At 51.9% G+C, this 21,794-nt stretch overlaps 1 protein-coding gene across 3 annotated transcripts in view; it reads right to left on the bottom strand.

Moving 5' to 3' along the window:
- Positions 1–21,794, bottom strand: part of LOC116937525 (2-oxoglutarate dehydrogenase complex component E1-like) — a 159,658-nt gene that overhangs the window by 42,404 nt on the left and 95,460 nt on the right. For all 3 annotated transcript variants that reach the window (XM_076054890.1, XM_076054889.1, XM_076054892.1), the window contains 4 exons: positions 19,782–19,909; positions 15,845–16,023; positions 14,600–14,671; positions 7,467–7,592 (listed from right to left, as the gene is read on the bottom strand). In XM_076054890.1, the coding sequence (XP_075911005.1) occupies positions 7,467–7,592; positions 14,600–14,671; positions 15,845–16,023; positions 19,782–19,909 (505 nt within the window). The remainder of the gene's footprint in view (positions 1–7,466; positions 7,593–14,599; positions 14,672–15,844; positions 16,024–19,781; positions 19,910–21,794) is intronic.

The following is a 21,794-nucleotide window of genomic DNA, read 5'->3' as shown; positions in this document are numbered from 1 at the left end:
TGTGTCTCTGTGTGTCTCTGTGTCTCTGTGTGTCTCTGTGTGTCTCTGTGTGTGTCTGACCGGCTTGCGGAATGGCAGCAGGATCTGCCGCCGGAGGGCGTGGAAGTAGTTGTGTCTCTCTGTGTGTGTGTCTCTGTGTGTCTCTGTGTCTCTCTGTGTGTGTGTCTCTCTGTGTGTGTGTCTCTCTGTGTGTGTATCTGTGTGTCTGTGTGTCTCTGTGTGTATCTGTGTGTATCTGTGTGTATCTGTGTGTCTCTGTGTGTCTCTGTGTGTGTGTGTCTCTGTGTGTCTGTATCTGTGTGTCTCTGTGTGTATCTGTGTGTCTCTGTGTGTGTCTCTCTGTGTGTCTCTGTGTGTCTCTCTGTGTGTGTGTCTCTCTGTGTGTGTGTATCTCTGTGTGTGTCTCTGTGTGTGTGTATCTGTGTCTATCTGTGTGTCTCTGTGTCTCTCTGTGTGTGTGTCTCTCTGTGTGTGTGTCTCTCTGTGTGTCTCTGTGTCTCTCTCTGTGTCTCTCTCTGTGTGTCTCTCTGTGTGTATCTCTCTGTGTCTCTGTGTGTGTGTCTCTGTGTGTCTCTGTGTGTGTGTCTCTCTGTGTGTGTCTCTGTGTGTCTGACCGGCTTGCGGAATGGCAGCAGGATCTGCCTTCGCAGGGCGTGGAAGTAGTTGTGTCTCTCTGTGTGTGTATCTCTCTGTGTGTGTGTCTCTCTGTGTGTCTCTGTGTGTCTCTGTGTCTCTGTGTGTCTCTGTGTGTGTGTCTGTGTGTCTGTGTGTCTCTGTGTCTCTGTGTCTCTGTGTGTCTCTGACCGGCTTGCGGAATGGCAGCAGGATCTGCCGCCGGAGGGCGTGGAAGTAGTTGTGTCTCTCTGTGTGTCTCTGTGTCTCTCTGTGTGTGTGTCTCTCTGTGTGTGTGTCTCTCTGTGTGTGTGTCTCTCTGTGTGTGTATCTGTGTGTATCTGTGTGTCTCTGTGTGTATCTGTGTGTCTCTGTGTCTCTCTGTGTGTGTGTCTCTCTGTGTGTGTATCTGTGTGTGTCTGTGTGTGTGTGTCTCTGTGTGTCTCTGTGTCTCTGTGTGTGTCTCTGTGTGTCTGTATCTGTGTGTCTCTGTGTGTGTCTCTCTGTGTGTCTCTGTGTGTGTGTGTCTCTGTGTGTGTATCTGTGTGTATCTGTGTGTCTCTGTGTGTATCTGTGTGTCTCTGTGTGTCTCTGTGTGTGTCTCTGTGTGTCTCTGTGTCTCTGTGTCTCTCTGTGTGTCTCTGTGTCTCTGTGTGTCTCTGTGTGTGTCTGACCGGCTTGCGGAATGGCAGCAGGATCTGCCGCCGGAGGGCGTGGAAGTAGTTGTGTCTCTCTGTGTGTGTGTATCTCTGTGTGTGTGTGTCTCTGTGTCTCTCTGTGTGTCTCTGTGTGTCTCTGTGTGTCTCTGTGTCTCTCTGTGTGTGTGTCTCTCTGTGTGTCTCTGTGTGTCTCTGTGTGTCTCTGTGTGTCTCTGTGTGTCTCTGTGTCTCTGTGTGTGTCTCTGTGTGTATCTGTGTCTCTCTGTGTGTCTCTGTGTGTCTCTGTGTGTCTCTGTGTGTCTCTGTGTGTCTCTCTGTGTCTCTGTGTGTCTCTGTGTGTGTGTGTCTCTGTGTGTCTCTGTGTGTGTCTCTGTGTGTGTCTCTGTGTGTCTCTGTGTGTGTCTCTGTGTGTGTCTCTGTGTGTGTGTGTCTCTGTGTGTCTCTGTGTCTCTGTGTGTGTGTCTCTCTGTGTGTCTCTGTGTATCTCTGTGTGTGTCTCTCTGTGTGTGTGTCTCTGTGTGTCTCTGTGTCTCTCTCTGTGTGTGTCTCTGTGTGTGTGTGTCTCTCTGTGTCTCTGACCGGCTTGCGGAATGGCAGCAGGATCTGCCGCCGCAGGGCGTGGAAGTAGTTGTGTCTCTCTGTGTGTGTGTGTCTGTGTGTCTCTGTGTGTGTCTCTGTGTGTGTCTCTGTGTGTGTCTCTGTGTGTGTATCTGTGTGTATCTGTGTGTCTCTGTGTGTGTGTGTCTCTCTGTGTGTCTCTGTGTCTCTCTCTGTGTGTCTCTGTGTGTGTGTCTGTGTGTCTCTGTGTGTCTCTGTGTGTCTCTGTGTGTCTCTGCGTGTGTTTGTCTCTGTGTGTCTCTGTGTGTCTCTGTGTGTATCTGTGTGTCTCTGTGTGTCTCTGTGTGTATCTGTGTGTCTCTGTGTGTCTCTGTGTGTCTCTGTGTCTCTGTGTGTATCTGTGTGTCTCTGTGTGTATCTGTGTGTATCTGTGTGTATCTGTGTCTCTCTGTGTGTCTCTGTGTGTGTGTGTCTCTGTGTGTCTCTGTGTGTCTCTGTGTCTCTCTGTGTGTCTCTGTGTGTGTGTCTCTGTGTCTCTGACCGGCTTGCGGAATGGCAGCAGGATCTGCCGTCGCAGGGTGTGGAAGTAGTTGTGTCTCTCTGTGTGTCTCTGTGTCTCTCTGTGTGTGTGTCTCTCTGTGTGTCTCTGTGTGTCTCTGTGTGTGTCTGTGTGTCTCTGTGTGTGTCTCTGTGTATCTGTGTGTCTCTCTGTGTGTGTATCTGTGTGTATCTGTGTCTCTCTGTGTGTATCTGTGTGTATCTGTGTCTCTCTGTGTGTCTCTGTGTGTCTCTGTGTGTGTCTGTGTGTCTCTGTGTGTGTCTCTGTGTGTCTCTGTGTCTCTCTGTGTGTGTGTCTCTCTGTGTGTGTGTCTCTCTGTGTGTGTGTATCTGTGTGTCTCTGTGTGTCTCTGTGTCTCTGTGTGTCTCTCTGTGTGTCTCTGTGTGTGTCTCTGTGTGTCTCTGTGTCTCTGTGTGTCTCTGTGTCTCTGACCGGCTTGCGGAATGGCAGCAGGATCTGCCGCCGCAGGGCGTGGAAGTAGTTGTGTCTCTCTGTGTGTGTGTCTCTCTGTGTGTCTCTGTGTGTGTCTCTGTGTGTGTGTCTCTCTGTGTGTGTGTCTGTGTGTATCTGTGTGTCTCTGTGTGTATCTGTGTATCTCTGTGTGTCTCTGTGTGTCTCTGTGTGTCTTTGTGTGTCTCTGTGTGTCTCTGTGTGTCTCTGTGTCTCTGTGTGTCTCTGTGTGTGTCTCTGTGTGTGTCTCTGTGTGTCTCTGTGTGTGTCTCTGTGTGTGTGTCTCTGTGTGTCTCTGTGTCTCTCTGTGTGTATCTCTCTGTGTCTCTGTGTGTGTGTCTCTGTGTCTCTCTGTGTGTGTATCTGTGTGTATCTGTGTGTCTCTGTGTCTCTGTGTGTGTGTCTCTGTGTGTCTCTGTGTGTGTGTCTCTCTGTGTGTGTCTCTGTGTGTGTGTCTCTCTGTGTGTGTCTCTGTGTGTGTGTGTCTCTGTGTGTCTCTGTGTGTCTGTGTGTCTCTGTGTCTCTGTGTGTCTGTGTGTCTCTGACCGGCTTGCGGAATGGCAGCAGGATCTGCCGCCGGAGGGCGTGGAAGTAGTTGTGTCTCTCTGTGTGTGTGTCTCTCTGTGTGTGTGTCTCTCTGTGTGTGTGTCTCTCTGTGTGTGTGTCTCTCTGTGTGTGTGTCTCTCTGTGTGTGTGTCTCTCTGTGTGTGTCTCTGACCGGCCTGCGGAATGGCAGCAGGATCTGCCGCCGCAGGGCGTGGAAGTAGTTGTGTCTCTCTGTGTGTCTCTCTGTGTGTGTGTCTCTGTGTGTGTGTCTCTGTGTGTGTGTGTCTCTCTGTGTGTGTGTCTCTCTGTGTGTGTGTCTCTCTGTGTGTCTCTCTGTGTGTGTGTCTCTCTGTGTGTGTGTCTCTCTGTGTGTCTCTCTGTGTGTGTGTCTCTCTGTGTGTGTGTCTCTGTGTGTGTCTCTGTGTGTGTCTGTGTCTCTGTGTGTCTCTGTGTGTGTCTCTGTGTGTGTCTGTGTCTCTGTGTGTCTCTGTGTGTGTCTCTGTGTGTGTCTGTGTCTCTGTGTGTGTCTCTGTGTGTGTCTGTGTCTCTGTGTGTCTGTGTGTGTGTGTCTGTGTGTGTCTCTGTGTGTGTATCTGTGTGTCTCTGTGTGTCTCTGTGTCTCTGTGTGTGTCTGACCGGCTTGCGGAATGGCAGCAGGATCTGCCGCCGCAGGGCGTGGAAGTAGTTGTGTCTCTCTGTGTGTGTCTCTGTGTGTCTCTGTGTCTCTCTGTGTGTGTGTCTCTCTGTGTGTGTGTCTCTCTGTGTGTGTGTCTCTCTGTGTGTGTGTATCTGTGTGTCTCTGTGTGTGTGTGTCTCTGTGTGTGTGTGTCTCTGTGTGTATCTGTGTGTCTCTGTGTGTATCTGTGTGTCTCTGTGTGTATCTGTGTGTCTCTGTGTGTCTCTGTGTGTCTCTGTGTGTCTCTGTGTGTCTCTGTGTGTCTCTGTGTGTCTCTGTGTGTCTCTGTGTGTATCTGTGTGTATCTGTGTGTCTCTGTGTGTCTCTGTGTGTCTCTGTGTGTCTCTGTGTGTCTCTGTGTGTCTCTGTGTCTCTGTGTCTCTGTGTGTCTCTGTGTCTCTCTGTGTGTATCTGTGTCTCTGTGTCTCTGTGTCTCTGTGTGTCTGTATCTGTGTGTCTCTGTGTGTATCTGTGTGTCTCTGTGTCTCTGTGTGTCTCTGTGTGTGTGTGTCTCTCTGTGTGTCTCTGTGTGTCTCTGTGTGTCTCTGTGTGTGTCTCTCTGTGTGTGTCTCTGTGTCTCTGTGTCTCTCTGTGTGTCTCTGACCGGCTTGCGGAATGGCAGCAGGATCTGCCGCCGCAGGGCGTGAAAGTAGTTGTGTCTCTCTGTGTGTGTCTCTGTGTGTGTCTGTGTCTCTGTGTGTCTCTGTGTGTGTCTCTGTGTGTGTCTGTGTCTCTGTGTGTCTCTGTGTGTGTCTCTGTGTGTGTCTGTGTCTCTGTGTGTGTCTCTGTGTGTGTCTGTGTCTCTGTGTGTCTGTGTGTGTGTGTCTGTGTGTGTCTCTGTGTGTGTATCTGTGTGTCTCTGTGTGTCTCTGTGTCTCTGTGTGTGTCTGACCGGCTTGCGGAATGGCAGCAGGATCTGCCGCCGCAGGGCGTGGAAGTAGTTGTGTCTCTCTGTGTGTGTCTCTGTGTGTCTCTGTGTCTCTCTGTGTGTGTGTCTCTCTGTGTGTGTGTCTCTCTGTGTGTGTGTCTCTCTGTGTGTGTGTATCTGTGTGTCTCTGTGTGTGTGTGTCTCTGTGTGTGTGTGTCTCTGTGTGTATCTGTGTGTCTCTGTGTGTATCTGTGTGTCTCTGTGTGTATCTGTGTGTCTCTGTGTGTCTCTGTGTGTCTCTGTGTGTCTCTGTGTGTCTCTGTGTGTCTCTGTGTGTCTCTGTGTGTCTCTGTGTGTATCTGTGTGTATCTGTGTGTCTCTGTGTGTCTCTGTGTGTCTCTGTGTGTCTCTGTGTGTCTCTGTGTGTCTCTGTGTCTCTGTGTCTCTGTGTGTCTCTGTGTCTCTCTGTGTGTATCTGTGTCTCTGTGTCTCTGTGTCTCTGTGTGTCTGTATCTGTGTGTCTCTGTGTGTATCTGTGTGTCTCTGTGTCTCTGTGTGTCTCTGTGTGTGTGTGTCTCTCTGTGTGTCTCTGTGTGTCTCTGTGTGTCTCTGTGTGTGTCTCTCTGTGTGTGTCTCTGTGTCTCTGTGTCTCTCTGTGTGTCTCTGACCGGCTTGCGGAATGGCAGCAGGATCTGCCGCCGCAGGGCGTGAAAGTAGTTGTGTCTCTCTGTGTGTGTCTCTGTGTGTGTCTGTGTCTCTGTGTGTCTCTGTGTGTGTCTCTGTGTGTGTCTGTGTCTCTGTGTGTCTCTGTGTGTGTCTCTGTGTGTGTCTGTGTCTCTGTGTGTGTCTCTGTGTGTGTCTGTGTCTCTGTGTGTCTGTGTGTGTGTGTCTGTGTGTGTCTCTGTGTGTGTATCTGTGTGTCTCTGTGTGTCTCTGTGTCTCTGTGTGTGTCTGACCGGCTTGCGGAATGGCAGCAGGATCTGCCGCCGCAGGGCGTGGAAGTAGTTGTGTCTCTCTGTGTGTGTCTCTGTGTGTCTCTGTGTCTCTCTGTGTGTGTGTCTCTCTGTGTGTGTGTCTCTCTGTGTGTGTGTCTCTCTGTGTGTGTGTATCTGTGTGTCTCTGTGTGTGTGTGTCTCTGTGTGTGTGTGTCTCTGTGTGTATCTGTGTGTCTCTGTGTGTATCTGTGTGTCTCTGTGTGTATCTGTGTGTCTCTGTGTGTCTCTGTGTGTCTCTGTGTGTCTCTGTGTGTCTCTGTGTGTCTCTGTGTGTCTCTGTGTGTCTCTGTGTGTCTCTGTGTGTATCTGTGTGTATCTGTGTGTCTCTGTGTGTCTCTGTGTGTCTCTGTGTGTCTCTGTGTGTCTCTGTGTGTCTCTGTGTCTCTGTGTCTCTGTGTGTCTCTGTGTCTCTCTGTGTGTATCTGTGTCTCTGTGTCTCTGTGTCTCTGTGTGTCTGTATCTGTGTGTCTCTGTGTGTATCTGTGTGTCTCTGTGTCTCTGTGTGTCTCTGTGTGTGTGTGTCTCTCTGTGTGTCTCTGTGTGTCTCTGTGTGTCTCTGTGTGTGTCTCTCTGTGTGTGTCTCTGTGTCTCTGTGTCTCTCTGTGTGTCTCTGACCGGCTTGCGGAATGGCAGCAGGATCTGCCGCCGCAGGGCGTGAAAGTAGTTGTGTCTCTCTGTGTGTGTCTCTGTGTGTGTCTGTGTCTCTGTGTGTCTCTGTGTGTGTCTCTGTGTGTGTCTGTGTCTCTGTGTGTCTCTGTGTGTGTCTCTGTGTGTGTCTGTGTCTCTGTGTGTGTCTCTGTGTGTGTCTGTGTCTCTGTGTGTCTGTGTGTGTGTGTCTGTGTGTGTCTCTGTGTGTGTCTCTGTGTGTGTCTGTGTCTCTGTGTGTGTCTCTGTGTGTGTCTGTGTCTCTGTGTGTCTGTGTGTGTGTGTCTGTGTGTGTCTCTGTGTGTGTATCTGTGTGTCTCTGTGTGTCTCTGTGTCTCTGTGTGTGTCTGACCGGCTTGCGGAATGGCAGCAGGATCTGCCGCCGCAGGGCGTGGAAGTAGTTGTGTCTCTCTGTGTGTGTCTCTGTGTGTCTCTGTGTCTCTCTGTGTGTGTGTCTCTCTGTGTGTGTGTCTCTCTGTGTGTGTGTCTCTCTGTGTGTGTGTATCTGTGTGTCTCTGTGTGTGTGTGTCTCTGTGTGTGTGTGTCTCTGTGTGTATCTGTGTGTCTCTGTGTGTCTCTGTGTGTCTGTGTGTGTGTGTCTGTGTGTGTCTCTGTGTGTGTATCTGTGTGTCTCTGTGTGTCTCTGTGTCTCTCTGTGTGTCTCTGACCGGCTTGCGGAATGGCAGCAGGATCTGCCGTCGCAGGGCGTGAAAGTAGTTGTGTCTCTCTGTGTGTGTGTCTCTCTGTGTGTGTGTCTCTCTGTGTCTCTGTGTGTCTCTGTGTCTCTCTGTGTGTGTGTCTCTCTGTGTGTGTCTCTCTGTGTGTGTGTCTCTCTGTGTGTGTTTCTGTGTGTCTCTGTGTGTCTCTGTGTCTCTCTGTGTCTCTGTGTGTGTCTGACCGGCTTGCGGAATGGCAGCAGGATCTGCCGTCGCAGGGCGTGGAAATAGTTGGCGGGCGTGGAGCAGTTGACCACGATCCAGTTGCAGTCGTGAAGCTGACGGGTGGCGAGTTCCTCTGTCACGTTCTGCAGTCAGCAGCAGCAGCAGTGTCATCATCATCAGCAGTGTCATCATCATCTTCATCAGCAGCAGCAGTGTCATCATCATCAGCAGCAGCAGTGTCATCATCATCAGTGTCATCATCATCATCATCATCAGCAGCAGCAGTGTCATCATCATCAGCAGCAGCAGTGTCATCATCATCAGTGTCATCATCATCTTCATCAGCAGCAGCAGTGTCATCATCATCATCAGCAGCAGTGTCATCATCATCAGCAGTGTCATCATCATCATCATCAGCAGTGTCATCATCATCATCAGCAGCAGCAGTGTCATCATCATCAGTGTCATCATCATCATCATCAGCAGCAGCAGTGTCATCATCATCAGCAGCAGTGTCATCATCATCAGTGTCATCATCATCATCGTCGTCATCATGATCATCATCATCATCAGCAGTGTCATCATCAGCAGTGTCATCATCATCATCATCGTCATCATGATCATCATCATAATCAGCAGTGTCATCATCAGCAGTGTCATCATCAGCAGTGTCATCATCATCAGTGTCATCATCATCAGCAGTGTCATCATCATCAGTGTCATCATCATCATCAGTGTCACCATCATCAGCAGTGTCATCATCATCAGCAGTGTCATCATCATCAGTGTCACCATCATCAGCAGTGTCATCATCATCAGTGTCATCATCATCAGTGTCATCATCATCATCAGTGCCATCATCATCATCAGTGTCATCATCATCAGCAGCAGTGTCATCATCATCAGTGTCATCATCATCATCGTCGTCATCATGATCATCATCATCATCAGCAGTGTCATCATCAGCAGTGTCATCATCATCATCATCGTCATCATGATCATCATCATAATCAGCAGTGTCATCATCAGCAGTGTCATCATCAGCAGTGTCATCATCATCAGTGTCATCATCATCAGCAGTGTCATCATCATCAGTGTCATCATCATCATCAGTGTCACCATCATCAGCAGTGTCATCATCATCAGCAGTGTCATCATCATCAGTGTCACCATCATCAGCAGTGTCATCATCATCAGTGTCATCATCATCAGTGTCATCATCATCATCAGTGCCATCATCATCATCAGTGTCATCATCATCAGCAGTGTCATCATCATCAGTGTCATCATCATCAGTGTCATCATCATCATCATCAGTGTCACCATCATCAGCAGTGTCATCATCATCAGCAGTGTCATCATCATCAGTGTCACCATCATCAGCAGTGTCATCATCATCAGTGTCATCATCATCATCAGTGTCATCATCATCAGTGTCATCATCATCATCAGTGTCATCGTCATCAGTGTCATCATCATCATCAGTGTCACCATCATCAGCAGTGTCATCATCATCAGCAGTGTCATCATCATCAGTGTCACCATCATCAGCAGTGTCATCATCATCAGTGTCATCATCATCATCAGTGTCATCATCATCAGCAGTGTCATCATCATCATCATCAGTGTCATCATCATCAGTGTCACCATCATCAGCAGTGTCATCATCATCATCAGTGTCATCATCATCAGTGTCACCATCATCAGCAGTGTCATCATCATCAGCAGTGTCATCATCATCAGTGTCATCATCATCAGTGTCATCATCATCAGTGTCACCATCATCAGCATTGTCATCATCATCAGCAGCAGTGTCATCATCAGCAAAGTCATCATCATCAGTATCATCATCATCAGTGCCATCATCATCATCAGCAGTGACTGAGTGACTAAGCGAGTGGTGAGTGGGTGAGTGGGTGGGTGAGTGAGTCACTGAGTGAGTGACTGAGTGACTAAGCAGGTGGTGAGTGGGTGAGTGGGTGGGTGGGTGAGTGAGTGACTGAGTGAGTGACTGAGTGACTAAGCGGGTGGTGAGTGGGTGAATGAGTGGGTGGGTGAGTGAGTGACTGAGTGAGTGACTGAGTGACTAAGCGGGTGGTGGCTGGGTGCATGAGTGGATGAGTGAGTGAGTGAGTGGGTTGGTGGATAAGTGGGTGAGGAGTGAGTAGGTTGGTGAGTAAGTTGATGGATTGAGTGAGTGGTGAGTGGGTGAGTGAGTGGTGAGTGGGTGAGTGAGTGAGTGAGTGTGTGGGTCGGTGGATAAGTGGGTGAGGAGTGAGTGGGTTGGTAAGTTGATGGGTGAGTGAGTGGTGAGTGGGTGAGTGGATGAGTGAGTGAGTGTGTGGGTCGGTGGATAAGTGGGTGAGGAGTGAGTGGGTTGGTGAGTAAGTTGATGGGTGAGTGAGTGGTGAGTGGGTAAGTGAGTGGTGAGTGGGTGAGTGGGTGAGTGGGTGGTGAGTGACTGGTGAGTGAGTGGTGAGTGAGTGAGTGAGTGGTGAGTGGGTGAGTGAGTGGTGAGTGGGTGAGTGGATGAGTGAGTGAGTGTGTGGGTCGGTGGATAAGTGGGTGAGGAGTGAGTGGGTTGGTGAGTAAGTTGATGGGTGAGTGAGTGGTGAGTGGGTGAGTGAGTGGTGAGTGGGTGAGTGAGTGGTGAGTGGGTGAGTGGATGAGTGAGTGAGTGTGTGGGTCGGTGGATAAGTGGGTGAGGAGCGAGTGGGTTGGTGAGTAAGTTGATGGGTGAGTGAGTGGTGAGTGGGTGAGTGGGTGAGTGAGTGGTGAGTGAGTGGTGAGTGAGTGGGTTGAGTGGGTGAGTGAGTAGTGAGTGGGTGAGTGAGTAGTGAGTGGGTGAGTGAGTGGTGAGTGAGTGAGTGGTGAGTGGTGAGTGAGTGAGTGGGTGAGTGAGTGAGTGGGTGGGTGAGTGAGTGGTGAGTGGGTGAGTGAGTGGTGAGTAAGTAGATGGGTGAGTGAGTGAGTGAGTGGTGAGTGAGTGGTGAGTGAGTGAGTGGTGAGTGAGTGGTGAGTGAGTGGTGAGTGGGTGAGTGAGTGAGTGAGTGGGTGAGTGAGTGAGTGAGTGGTGAGTGAGTGGTGAGTAGATGGGTGAGTGGGTTGGTGGATAAGTGGGTGAGGAGTGAGTGGGTTGGTGAGTAAGTTGATGGGTGAGTGAGTGGTGAGTGGGTGAGTGAGTGGTGAGTGGGTGAGTGAGTGAGTGAGTGTGTGGGTCGGTGGATAAGTGGGTGAGGAGTGAGTGGGTTGGTGAGTAAGTTGATGGGTGAGTGAGTCGTGAGTGGGTGAGTGAGTGGTGAGTGGGTGAGTGGGTGAGTGGGTGGTGAGTGACTGGTGAGTGAGTGGTGAGTGAGTGAGTGAGTGGTGAGTGGGTGAGTGAGTGGTGAGTGGGTGAGTGGATGAGTGAGTGAGTGTGTGGGTCGGTGGATAAGTGGGTGAGGAGTGAGTGGGTTGGTGAGTAAGTTGATGGGTGAGTGAGTGGTGAGTGGGTGAGTGAGTGGTGAGTGGGTGAGTGGTGAGTGAGTGGTGAGTGAGTGGTGAGTGAGTGGTGAGTGGGTGAGTGAGTAGTGAGTGGGTGAGTGAGTGGTGAGTGAGTGGTGAGTGAGTGGTGATTAAGTAGATGGGTGAGTGAGTGGTGAGTGAGTGAGTGGTGAGTGAGTGGTGAGTGAGTGGTGAGTGGGTGAGTGAGTGAGTGAGTGGGTGGGTGAGTGAGTGAGTGATGAGTGGGTGAGTGAGTGAGTGGTGAGTGAGTGAGTGAGTGGTGAGTGAGTGGTGAGTGAGTGGTGAGTAGATGGGTGAGTGAGTGAGTGGTGAGTGAGTGGCGAGTAGATGGGTGAGTGAGTGAGTGGTGAGTGAGTGAGTGGTGAGTAGATGGGTGAGTGAGTGAGTGAGTGGGTGAGTGAGTGGGTGAGTGAGTGAGTGAGTGGGTGGGTGAGCGAGTGGTGAGTGGATGGGTGAGTGAGTGAGTGGTGGGTGAGTGAGTGTGTGAGTGGGTGAGTGAGTGGGTGAGTGAGTGAGTGGGTGAGTGAGTGAGTGGTGAGTGAGTGAGTGGTGAGTAGATGGGTGAGTGAGTGAGTGAGTGGGTGAGTGATTGAGTGAGTGGGTGAGTGAGTGAGTGGTGAGTGAGTGAGTGTGTGAGTGAGTGGTGAGTGTTTTTGCGAGTGGTGAGTGAGTGGGTGAGTGAGTGGTGAGTGAGTGTGTGAGTGTGTGAGTGGGTGGTGAGTGAGTGAGTGAGTGGTGAGTGAGTGAGTGGGTGAGTGAGTGTGTGAGTGGGTGAGTGGATGGGTGAGTGAGTGTGTGAGTGAGTGGTGAGTGTTTTTGCGAGTGGTGAGTGAGTGGTGAGTGGATGGGTGAGTGAGTGAGTGGTGGGTGAGTGAGTGTGTGAGTGGGTGGTGAGTGAGTGGTGAGTGAGTGGTGAGTGGGTGAGTGAGTGAGTGAGTGGGTGGGTGAGTGAGTGATGAGTGGGTGAGTGAGTGAGTGGTGAGTGAGTGAGTGAGTGGTGAGTGAGTGGTGAGTGAGTGAGTGGTGAGTAGATGGGTGAGTGAGTGAGTGGTGAGTGAGTGAGTGGTGAGTAGATGGGTGAGTGAGTGAGTGGTGAGTGAGTGAGTGGTGAGTAGATGGGTGAGTGAGTGAGTGAGTGGGTGAGTGAGTGGGTGAGTGAGTGAGTGGGTGGGTGAGCGAGTGGTGAGTGGATGGGTGAGTGAGTGAGTGGTGGGTGAGTGAGTGGGTGAGTGAGTGAGTGAGTGGTGAGTGAGTGAGTGGTGAGTAGATGGGTGAGTGAGTGAGTGAGTGGGTGAGTGATTGAGTGAGTGGGTGAGTGAGTGAGTGGTGAGTGAGTGAGTGTGTGAGTGAGTGGTGAGTGTTTTTGCGAGCGGTGAGTGAGTGGGTGAGTGAGTGGTGAGTGAGTGTGTGAGTGTGTGAGTGGGTGGTGAGTGAGTGAGTGAGTGGTGAGTGAGTGAGTGAGTGGGTGAGTGAGTGTGTGAGTGGGTGAGTGGATGGGTGAGTGAGTGTGTGAGTGAGTGGTGAGTGTTTTTGCGAGTGGTGAGTGAGTGGTGAGTGGATGGGTGAGTGAGTGAGTGGTGGGTGAGTGAGTGTGTGAGTGGGTGGTGAGTGTTTTTGCGAGTGGTGAGTGAGTGGTGAGTGGATGGGTGAGTGAGTGAGTGAGTGGTGAGTGAGTGGTGAGTGGATGGGTGAGTGAGTGGGTGAGTGAGTGAGTGAGTGGATGGGTGAGTGAGTGAGTGGATGGGTGAGTGGTGAGTGAGTGGTGAGTGAGTGGTGAGTGAGTGAGTGGTGAGTGGGTGAGTGGATGAGTGAGTGAGTGAGTGGTGGGTGAGTGAGTGAGTGGTGAGTGAGTGGGTGGTGAGTGAGTGAGTGGTGAGTGGATGGGTGAGTGAGTGAGTGGGTGAGTGAGTGGGTGGTGAGTGAGTGGTGAGTGAGTGTGTGAGTGTGTGAGTGGGTGGTGAGTGAGTGAGTGAGTGGTGAGTGAGTGTGTGAGTGTGTGAGTGGGTGGTGAGTGAGTGGTGAGTGAGTGAGTGGGTGAGTGAGTGTGTGAGTGGGTGAGTGGATGGGTGAGTGAGTGTGTGAGTGAGTGGTGAGTGTTTTTGCGAGTGGTGAGTGAGTGAGTGGTGGGTGAGTGAGTGAGTGGTGGGTGAGTGTGTGAGTGGGTGGTGAGTGTTTTTGCGAGTGGTGAGTGAGTGGTGGGTGAGTGAGTGGTGGGTGAGTGTGTGAGTGAGTGGTGAGTGTTTTTGCGAGTGGTGAGTGAGTGGTGAGTGGATGGGTGAGTGAGTGAGTGGTGGGTGAGTGAGTGGGTGGTGAGTGTTTTTGCGAGTGGTGAGTGAGTGGTGAGTGGATGGGTGAGTGAGTGAGTGGTGAGTGAGTGAGTGTGTGAGTGGGTGGTGAGTGTTTTTGCGAGTGGTGAGTGAGTGGATGGGTGAGTGAGTGAGTGAGTGGTGAGTGAGTGAGTGTGTGAGTGGGTGGTGAGTGTTTTTGTGAGTGGTGAGTGAGTGGTGAGTGAGTGGTGGGTGTGTGAGTGTGTGAGTGGGTGGTGAGTGTTTTTGCGAGTGGTGAGTGGTGAGTGGATGGGTGAGTGAGTGAGTGGTGAGTGAGTGAGTGTGTGAGTGGGTGGTGAGTGTTTTTGCGAGTGGTGAGTGAGTGGTGAGTGGATGGGTGAGTGAGTGAGTGGTGAGTGAGTGAGTGTGTGAGTGGGTGGTGAGTGTTTTTGCGAGTGGTGAGTGAGTGGTGAGTGGATGGGTGAGTGAGTGAGTGGTGAGTGAGTGAGTGTGTGAGTGGGTGGTGAGTGTTTTTGTGAGTGGTGAGTGAGTGAGTGAGTGGTGAGTGAGTGAGTGGTGGGTGTGTGAGTGAGTGTTTTTGTGAGTGGTGAGTGAGTGGATGGGTGAGTGAGTGAGTGGTGGGTGAGTGAGTGGGTGGTGAGTGAGTGAGTGAGTGGTGAGTGAGTGAGTGGTGAGTAGATGGGTGCGTGAGTGTGTGAGTGGGTGGTGAGTGTTTTTGCGAGTGGTGAGTGAGTGGTGAGTGGATGGGTGAGTGAGTGAGTGAGTGGTGAGTGAGTGAGTGTGTGAGTGGGTTGTGAGTGTTTTTGTGAGTGGTGAGTGAGTGAGTGGTGAGTGAGTGAGTGGTGGGTGTGTGAGTGAGTGTTTTTGTGAGTGGTGAGAGAGTGGATGGGTGAGTGAGTGAGTGGTGGGTGAGTGAGTGGGTGGTGAGTGAGTGAGTGGTGAGTGAGTGAGTGGTGAGTAGATGGGTGAGTGAGTGTGTGAGTGGGTGAGTGGATGGGTGAGTGAGTGGTGAGTGAGTGAGTGGTGAGTGAGTGTGTGAGTGAGTGGTGTGTGTGTGAGTGGGTGAGTGGGTGGTGAGTGGGTGGTGAGTGAGTGAGTGGTGGGTGAGTGAGTGAGTGAGTGGGTGGTGAGTGAGTGAGTGGTGAGTGGTGGGTGAGTGAGTGAGTGAGTGGTGAGTAGATGGGTGAGTGTGTGTGTGAGTGAGTGGTGAGTGTTTTTGCGAGTGGTGAGTGACACTCACCGGTACAGAGTCAGGATCATCATTACACATCTGAGTGAGTGAGTGAGTGGTGAGTGAGTGAGTGGTGAGTGAGTGAGTGGTGAGTAGTAGTGGTGAGTGAGTGGTGAGTGACACTCACCGGTACAGAGTCAGGATCATCATTACACATCTGCAGGAATCTCTCCGGCCGGGCTGATGAATGCTCTGGGCCCTGATGCCACAAATACAAAGGTAAAGGTCTCCCCTTTAGCCTCTTAACGGACTCGAGGGGCAAGTGCTGTTAGTAGTAGCGAGTAGCAGCACACAGGCGGGGTGGACTATACCATGTCCTCTATGCGGGAGGGGGGGTTATGTTACACGTGTGATGAATGGAGTGGACCATACCATGCCGTGGAGGTGGGGGGTTAAGTTACGTGTAAAGTTATGAATGTAGTGGACCGTACCATTCCCTCCATGCCGTGGGGGGGTTATGTTACGTGTGAATGTAGTGGACCGTACCATTCCCTCCATGCCGTGGGGGGGTTATGTTACGTGTGAATGTAGTGGACCGTACCATTCCCTCCATGCCGTGGGGGGGTTATGTTACGTGTGAATGTAGTGGACCGTACCATTCCCTCCATGCCGTGGGGGGGTTATGTTACGTGTGAATGTAGTGGACCGTACCATTCCCTCCATGCCGTGGGGGGGTTATGTTACGTGTGAATGTAGTGGACCGTACCATTCCCTCCATGCCGTGGGGGGGTTATGCTACGTGTGAATGTAGTGGACTGTACCATTCCCTCCATGCCGTGGGGGGGGTTATGTTAACTGTGTGTGAATGTAGTGGACCGTACCATTCCCTCCATGCCGTGGGGGGGTTATGCTACGTGTGAATGTAGTGGACTGTACCATTCCCTCCATGCCGTGGGGGGGGTTATGTTAACTGTGTGTGAATGTAGTGGACCGTACCATTCCCTCCATGCCGTGGGGGGGGGGGGGGGTGTTAACTGTGTGTGAATGTAGTGGACCGTACCATTCCCTCCATGCCGTGGGGGGGTTATGTTACGTGTGTGAATGTAGTGGACCGTACCATTCCCTCCATGCCGTGGGGGGGTTATGTTGCCTGTGTGTGTGAATGTAGTGGACCGTACCATTCTATCCATGCCGTGGGGGGGGGGGGGGTTATGTTACGGGTAAGTTATGAATGTAGTGGACCGTACCATTCCCTCCATGCCGTGGGGGGGGGTTATGTTACGTGTGTGAATGTAGTGGACCGTACCATTCCCTCCATGCCGTGGGGGGGGTTATGTTACCTGTGTGTGTGTGAATGTAGTGGACCGTACCATTCCCTCCATGCCGTAGGGGGATTATGTTACGTGTAAGTTATGAATGTAGTGGACCGTACCATTCCCTCCATGCCGTGGGGGAGCAGCAGGACGATGCCATTCTGGCGCACCCACTTGGCCTGACCGCAGCAGATGAACTGGTCGATGATGGCCTGGGCCGTGTTGTGGAAGTCCCCAAACTGAGCCTCCCACAGCACCAGCGCGTTGGGGTTGGCCATGGCGAAACCCAACTCAAACCCTGGGGAGCGGGGGGGTGAGAAGGGAGAGAGTGGTGGTAGTGGTAGTGCCTTACACCTAGCGCTCCGTATTCACTCAGAGAGCCGTTACACACGGTGTAGACAGAGCGAGTGGTGGTAGTGGTAGTGCCTTACACCTAGCACTCCGTATTCACTCACACGGTGTAGACAAAGCGAGTGGTGGTAGTGGTAGTGCCTTACACCTAGCACTCCGTATTCACTCAGAGAGCCGTTACACACGGTGTAGACAGAGCGAGTGGTGGTAGTGGTAGTGCCTTACACCTAGCACTCAGTATTCACTCACACGGTGTAGACAAAGCGAGTGGTGGTAGTGGTAGTGCCTTACACCTAGCACTCCGTATTCACTCACAGAGCCGTTACACACGGTGTAGACAGAGCGAGTGGTGGTAGTGGTAGTGCCTTACACCTAGCGCTCCGTATTCACTCAGAGAGCCGTTACACACGGTGTAGACAGAGCGAGTGGTGGTAGTGGTAGTGCCTTACACCTAGCACTCCGTATTCACTCACACGGTGTAGACAAAGCGAGTGGTGGTAGTGGTAGTGCCTTACACCTAGCACTCCGTATTCACTCAGAGAGCCGTTACACACGGTGTAGACAGAGCGAGTGGTGGTAGTGGTAGTGCCTTACACCTAGCACTCCGTATTCACTCACACGGTGTAGACAGAGCGAGTGGTGGTAGTGGTAGTGCCTTACACCTAGCACTCCGTATTCACTCACACGGTGTAGACAGAGCGAGTGGTGGTAGTGGTAGTGCCTTACACCTAGCACTCCGTATTCACTCAGAGAGCCGTTACACACGGTGTAGACAAAGCGAGTGGTGGTAGTGGTAGTGCCTTACACCTAGCGCTCCGTATTCACTCAGAGAGCCGTTACACACGGTGTAGACAGAGCGAGTGGTGGTAGTGGTAGTGCCTTACACCTAGCACTCCGTATTCACTCACACGGTGTAGACAAAGCGAGTGGTGGTAGTGGTAGTGCCTTACACCTAGCGCTCCGTATTCACTCAGAGAGCCGTTACACACGGTGTAGACAGAGCGAGTGGTGGTAGTGGTAGTGCCTTACACCTAGCGCTCCGTATTCACTCAGAGAGCCGTTACACACGGTGTAGACAGAGAGAGTGGTGGTAGTGGTAGTGCCTTACACCTAGCACTCCGTATTCACTCACACGGTGTAGACAGAGCGAGTGGTGGTAGTGGTAGTGCCTTACACCTAGCACTCCGTATTCACTCACACGGTGTAGACAGAGCGAGTGGTGGTAGTGGTAGTGCCTTACACCTAGCGCTCCGTATTCACTCAGAGAGCCGTTACACACGGTGTAGACAGAGCGAGTGGTGGTAGTGGTAGTGCCTTACACCTAGCACTCCGTATTCACTCAGAGAGCCGTTACACACGGTGTAGACAGAGCGAGTGGTGGTAGTGGTAGTGCCTTACACCTAGCACTCCGTATTCACTCAGAGAGCCGTTACACACGGTGTAGACAGAGCGAGTGGTGGTAGTGGTAGTGCCTTACACCTAGCACTCCGTATTCACTCAGAGAGCCGCTACACACGGTGTAGACAGAGCGAGTGGTGGTAGTGGTAGTGCCTTATACCTAGCACTCAGTATTCACTCAGAGAGCCGTTACACACGGTGTAGACAGAGCGAGTGGTGGTAGTGGTAGTGCCTTACACCTAGCACTCCGTATTCACTCAGAGAGCCGTTACACACGGTGTAGACAAAGCGAGTGGTGGTAGTGGTAGTGCCTTACACCTAGCACTCTGTATTCACTCACAGAGCCGTTACACACGGTGTAGACAGAGCGAGTGGTGGTAGTGGTAGTGCCTTACACCTAGCACTCCGTATTCACTCACACGGTGTAGACAAAGCGAGTGGTGGTAGTGGTAGTGCCTTACACCTCGCGCTCCGTATTCACTCACAGAGCCGTTACACACGGTGTAGACAGAGCGAGTGGTGGTAGTGGTAGTGCCTTACACCTAGCACTCCGTATTCACTCAGAGAGCCGTTACACACGGTGTAGACAGAGCGAATGGTGGTAGTGGTAGTGCCTTACACCTAGCACTCCGTATTCACTCACAGAGCCGTTACACACGGTGTAGACAGAGCGAGTGGTGGTAGTGGTAGTGCCTTACACCTAGCACTCCGTATTCACTCACAGAGCCGTTACACACGGTGTAGACAAAGCGAGTGGTGGTAGTGGTAGTGCCTTACACCTAGCGCTCCGTATTCACTCAGAGAGCCGTTACACACGGTGTAGACAAAGCGAGTGGTGGTAGTGGTAGTGCCTTACACCTAGCACTCCGTATTCACTCAGAGAGCTGTTACACACGGTGTAGACAGAGCGAGTGGTGGTAGTGGTAGTGCCTTACACCTAGCACTCCGTATTCACTCACAGAGCCGTTACACACGGTGTAGACAGAGCGAGTGGTGGTAGTGGTAGTGCCTTACACCTAGCACTCCGTATTCACTCACACGGTGTAGACAAAGCGAGTGGTGGTAGTGGTAGTGCCTTACACCTAGCACTCCGTATTCACTCAGAGAGCCGTTACACACGGTGTAGACAGAGAGAGTGGTGGTAGTGGTAGTGCCTTACACCTAGCACTCCGTATTCACTCAGAGAGCCGTTACACACGGTGTAGACAGAGCGACTGGTGGTAGTGGTAGTGCCTTACACCTAGCACTCCGTATTCACTCACAGAGCCGTTACACACGGTGTAGACAAAGCGAGTGGTGGTAGTGGTAGTGCCTTATACCTAGCACTCCGTATTCACTCAGAGAGCCGTTACACACGGTGTAGACAGAGAGAGTGGTGGTAGTGGTAGTGCCTTACACCTAGCACTCAGTATTCACTCACACGGTGTAGACAAAGCGAGTGGTGGTAGTGGTAGTGCCTTACACCTAGCACTCCGTATTCACTCAGAGAGCCGTTACACACGGTGTAGACAGAGCGAGTGGTGGTAGTGGTAGTGCCTTACACCTAGCACTCCGTATTCACTCAGAGAGCCGTTACACACGGTGTAGACAAAGCAAGTGGTGGTAGTGGTAGTGCCTTACACCTAGCGCTCTGTATTCACTCAGAGAGCTGTTACACACGGTGTAGACAAAGCGAGTGGTGGTAGTGGTAGTGTCTTACACCTAGCACTCCGTATTCACTCACACGGTGTAGACAAAGCGAGTGGTGGTAGTGGTAGTGCCTTACACCTAGCACTCCGTATTCACTCAGAGAGCTGTTACACACGGTGTAGACAGAGCGAGTGGTGGTAGTGGTAGTGCCTTATACCCAGCACTCCGTATTCACTCAGAGAGCCGTTACACACGGTGTAGACAGAGCGAGTGGTGGTAGTGGTAGTGCCTTACACCTAGCACTCCGTATTCACTCAGAGAGCCGTTACACACGGTGTAGACAGAGCGAGTGGTGGTAGTGGTAGTGCCTTACACCTAGCGCTCCGTATTCACTCACACGGTGTAGACAAAGCGAGTGGTGGTAGTGGTAGTGCCTTACACCTAGCGCTCCGTATTCACTCAGAGAGCCGTTACACACGGTGTAGACAGAGCGACTGGTGGTAGTGGTAGTGCCTTACACCTAGCACTCCGTATTCACTCAGAGAGCCGTTACACACGGTGTAGACAGAGAGAGTGGTGGTAGTGGTAGTGCCTTATACCTAGCACTCCGTATTCACTCAGAGAGCCGTTACACACGGTGTAGAGAGAGAGAGTGGTGGTAGTGGTAGTGCCTTATACCTAGCACTCCGTATTCACTCAGAGAGCTGTTACAGACGGTGTAGGGAGCCTGGTTTGGCCACAGGTGATTCATGGGGACGAGGATTCGCTTGTCCACATTCTGGTCGTGCAGAACGTGGTGACGGTGGCTACTCACACACACACAGAGACAGACACGGAGACACACACACAGAGAGAGACAGAGAGACACAGAGAGACACAGAGAGAGACACACACACACAGAGAGAGACACACACACAGAGACAGACACGGAGACACACAGAGAGAGAGAGACAGAGAGACACAGAGAGAGACACACAGACAGACACAGAGACACACAGAGAGACACACACAGAGAGACAGACACGGAGACACACACACACAGAGAGACAGAGAGACACAGAGAGACACAGAGAGAGGCACACACACAGAGAGACACGGGGAGACACAGAGAGACACACAGAGAGAGACACACAGAGAGAGACACAGAGAGACACACACAGACACACAGAGAGAGACACACAGAGAGACACACACAGAGAGAGACACACAGAGAGAGACACACACAGACACACAGAGAGAGACACACAGAGAGAGACACACACAGACACACAGAGAGACACACACAGACACACAGAGACAGACACGGAGACACAGAGAGAGACACACACACACAGAGAGACACGGGGAGACACAGAGAGACACAGAGACACACAGAGAGAGACAAACACACACAGAGAGACACAGAGAGACACACAGAGAAAAACACACAGACACAGAGAGAGACACACAGACACACAGAGACACACAGAGAGACACACACAGACACACAGAGACACACAGAGAGAGACACACAGAGAGAGACACACACAGAGAGACACACACAGACACACAGAGACACACAGAGAGAGACACACAGAGAGACACACACAGAGAGACACACACAGACACACAGAGACACACAGAGAGAGACACACAGAGAGACACACACAGACACACAGAGACACACAGAGAGAGACACACAGAGAGAGACACACACAGAGAGACAGACATGGAGACACACAGAGAGAGACAGAGAGACACAGAGAGAGAGACGCACACAGAGAGACACGGGGAGACACAGAGAGACACACACAGCCACACAGAGACACACAGAGAGAGACAGAGAGACACAGATAGAGAGACCCACACACAGAGAGACACGGGGAGACACAGAGAGACACAGAGAGAGACACACACAGAGACAGACATGGAGCCCCACGGAGAGAGACACAGAGAGAGAGAGAGAGAGACACACACACAGAGAGACAGAGAGAGAGACACACACAGACACAGAGAGACACACACACACAGAGACACGGGGAGACACAGAGTCACGGGGTGAGAGACACACACAGAGACAGAGACACACAGAGAGAGACACGGCGAGACAGGGAGAGAGAGAGACACAGACACAGCCACATAGAGACACACAGAGACACACAGAGAGACACACACACAGAGAGACACGGGGAGACACAGAGTCACGGGATGAGAGACACACAGAGACAGACATAGAGACACACAGAGAGACACACGGGGAGACAGAGGGAGAGAGACACACACAGAGACACGGAGAGACACACAGAGACACGCGGGGAGAGAGAGACACACACACAGCCACACAGAGACACACAGAGACACACAGAGAGACACAGAGAGACACAGAGACACACACACACAGAGACACGGGGAGACACAGTCACGGGGTGAGAGACACACACAGACATAGAGACACACAGAGAGACACACAGAGACACACGGGGAGAGAGAGACACGGGGAGAGACACAGAGAGACACAGAGAGAGAGACACACAGCCACACAGAGACACACAGAGAGACACAGAGAGACACACACACAGAGAGACACACACACAGAGAGACACGGGGAGACACAGTCACGGGGTGAGAGACACACAGAGACATAGAGACAGACACGGGGAGACAGGGGGAGGGAGACACACACAGACACGGAGAGACACACAGAGACACACG

This window comes from Petromyzon marinus, chromosome 68 (assembly GCF_048934315.1).
Source record: "Petromyzon marinus isolate PM22_M1 ecotype Great Lakes invasive population chromosome 68, UKy_Petmar_22M1.pri1.0, whole genome shotgun sequence".
Taxonomy (NCBI): Eukaryota; Metazoa; Chordata; class Hyperoartia; order Petromyzontiformes; family Petromyzontidae; genus Petromyzon; species Petromyzon marinus.
This window is presented reverse-complemented; position numbering and strand designations above follow the sequence as displayed.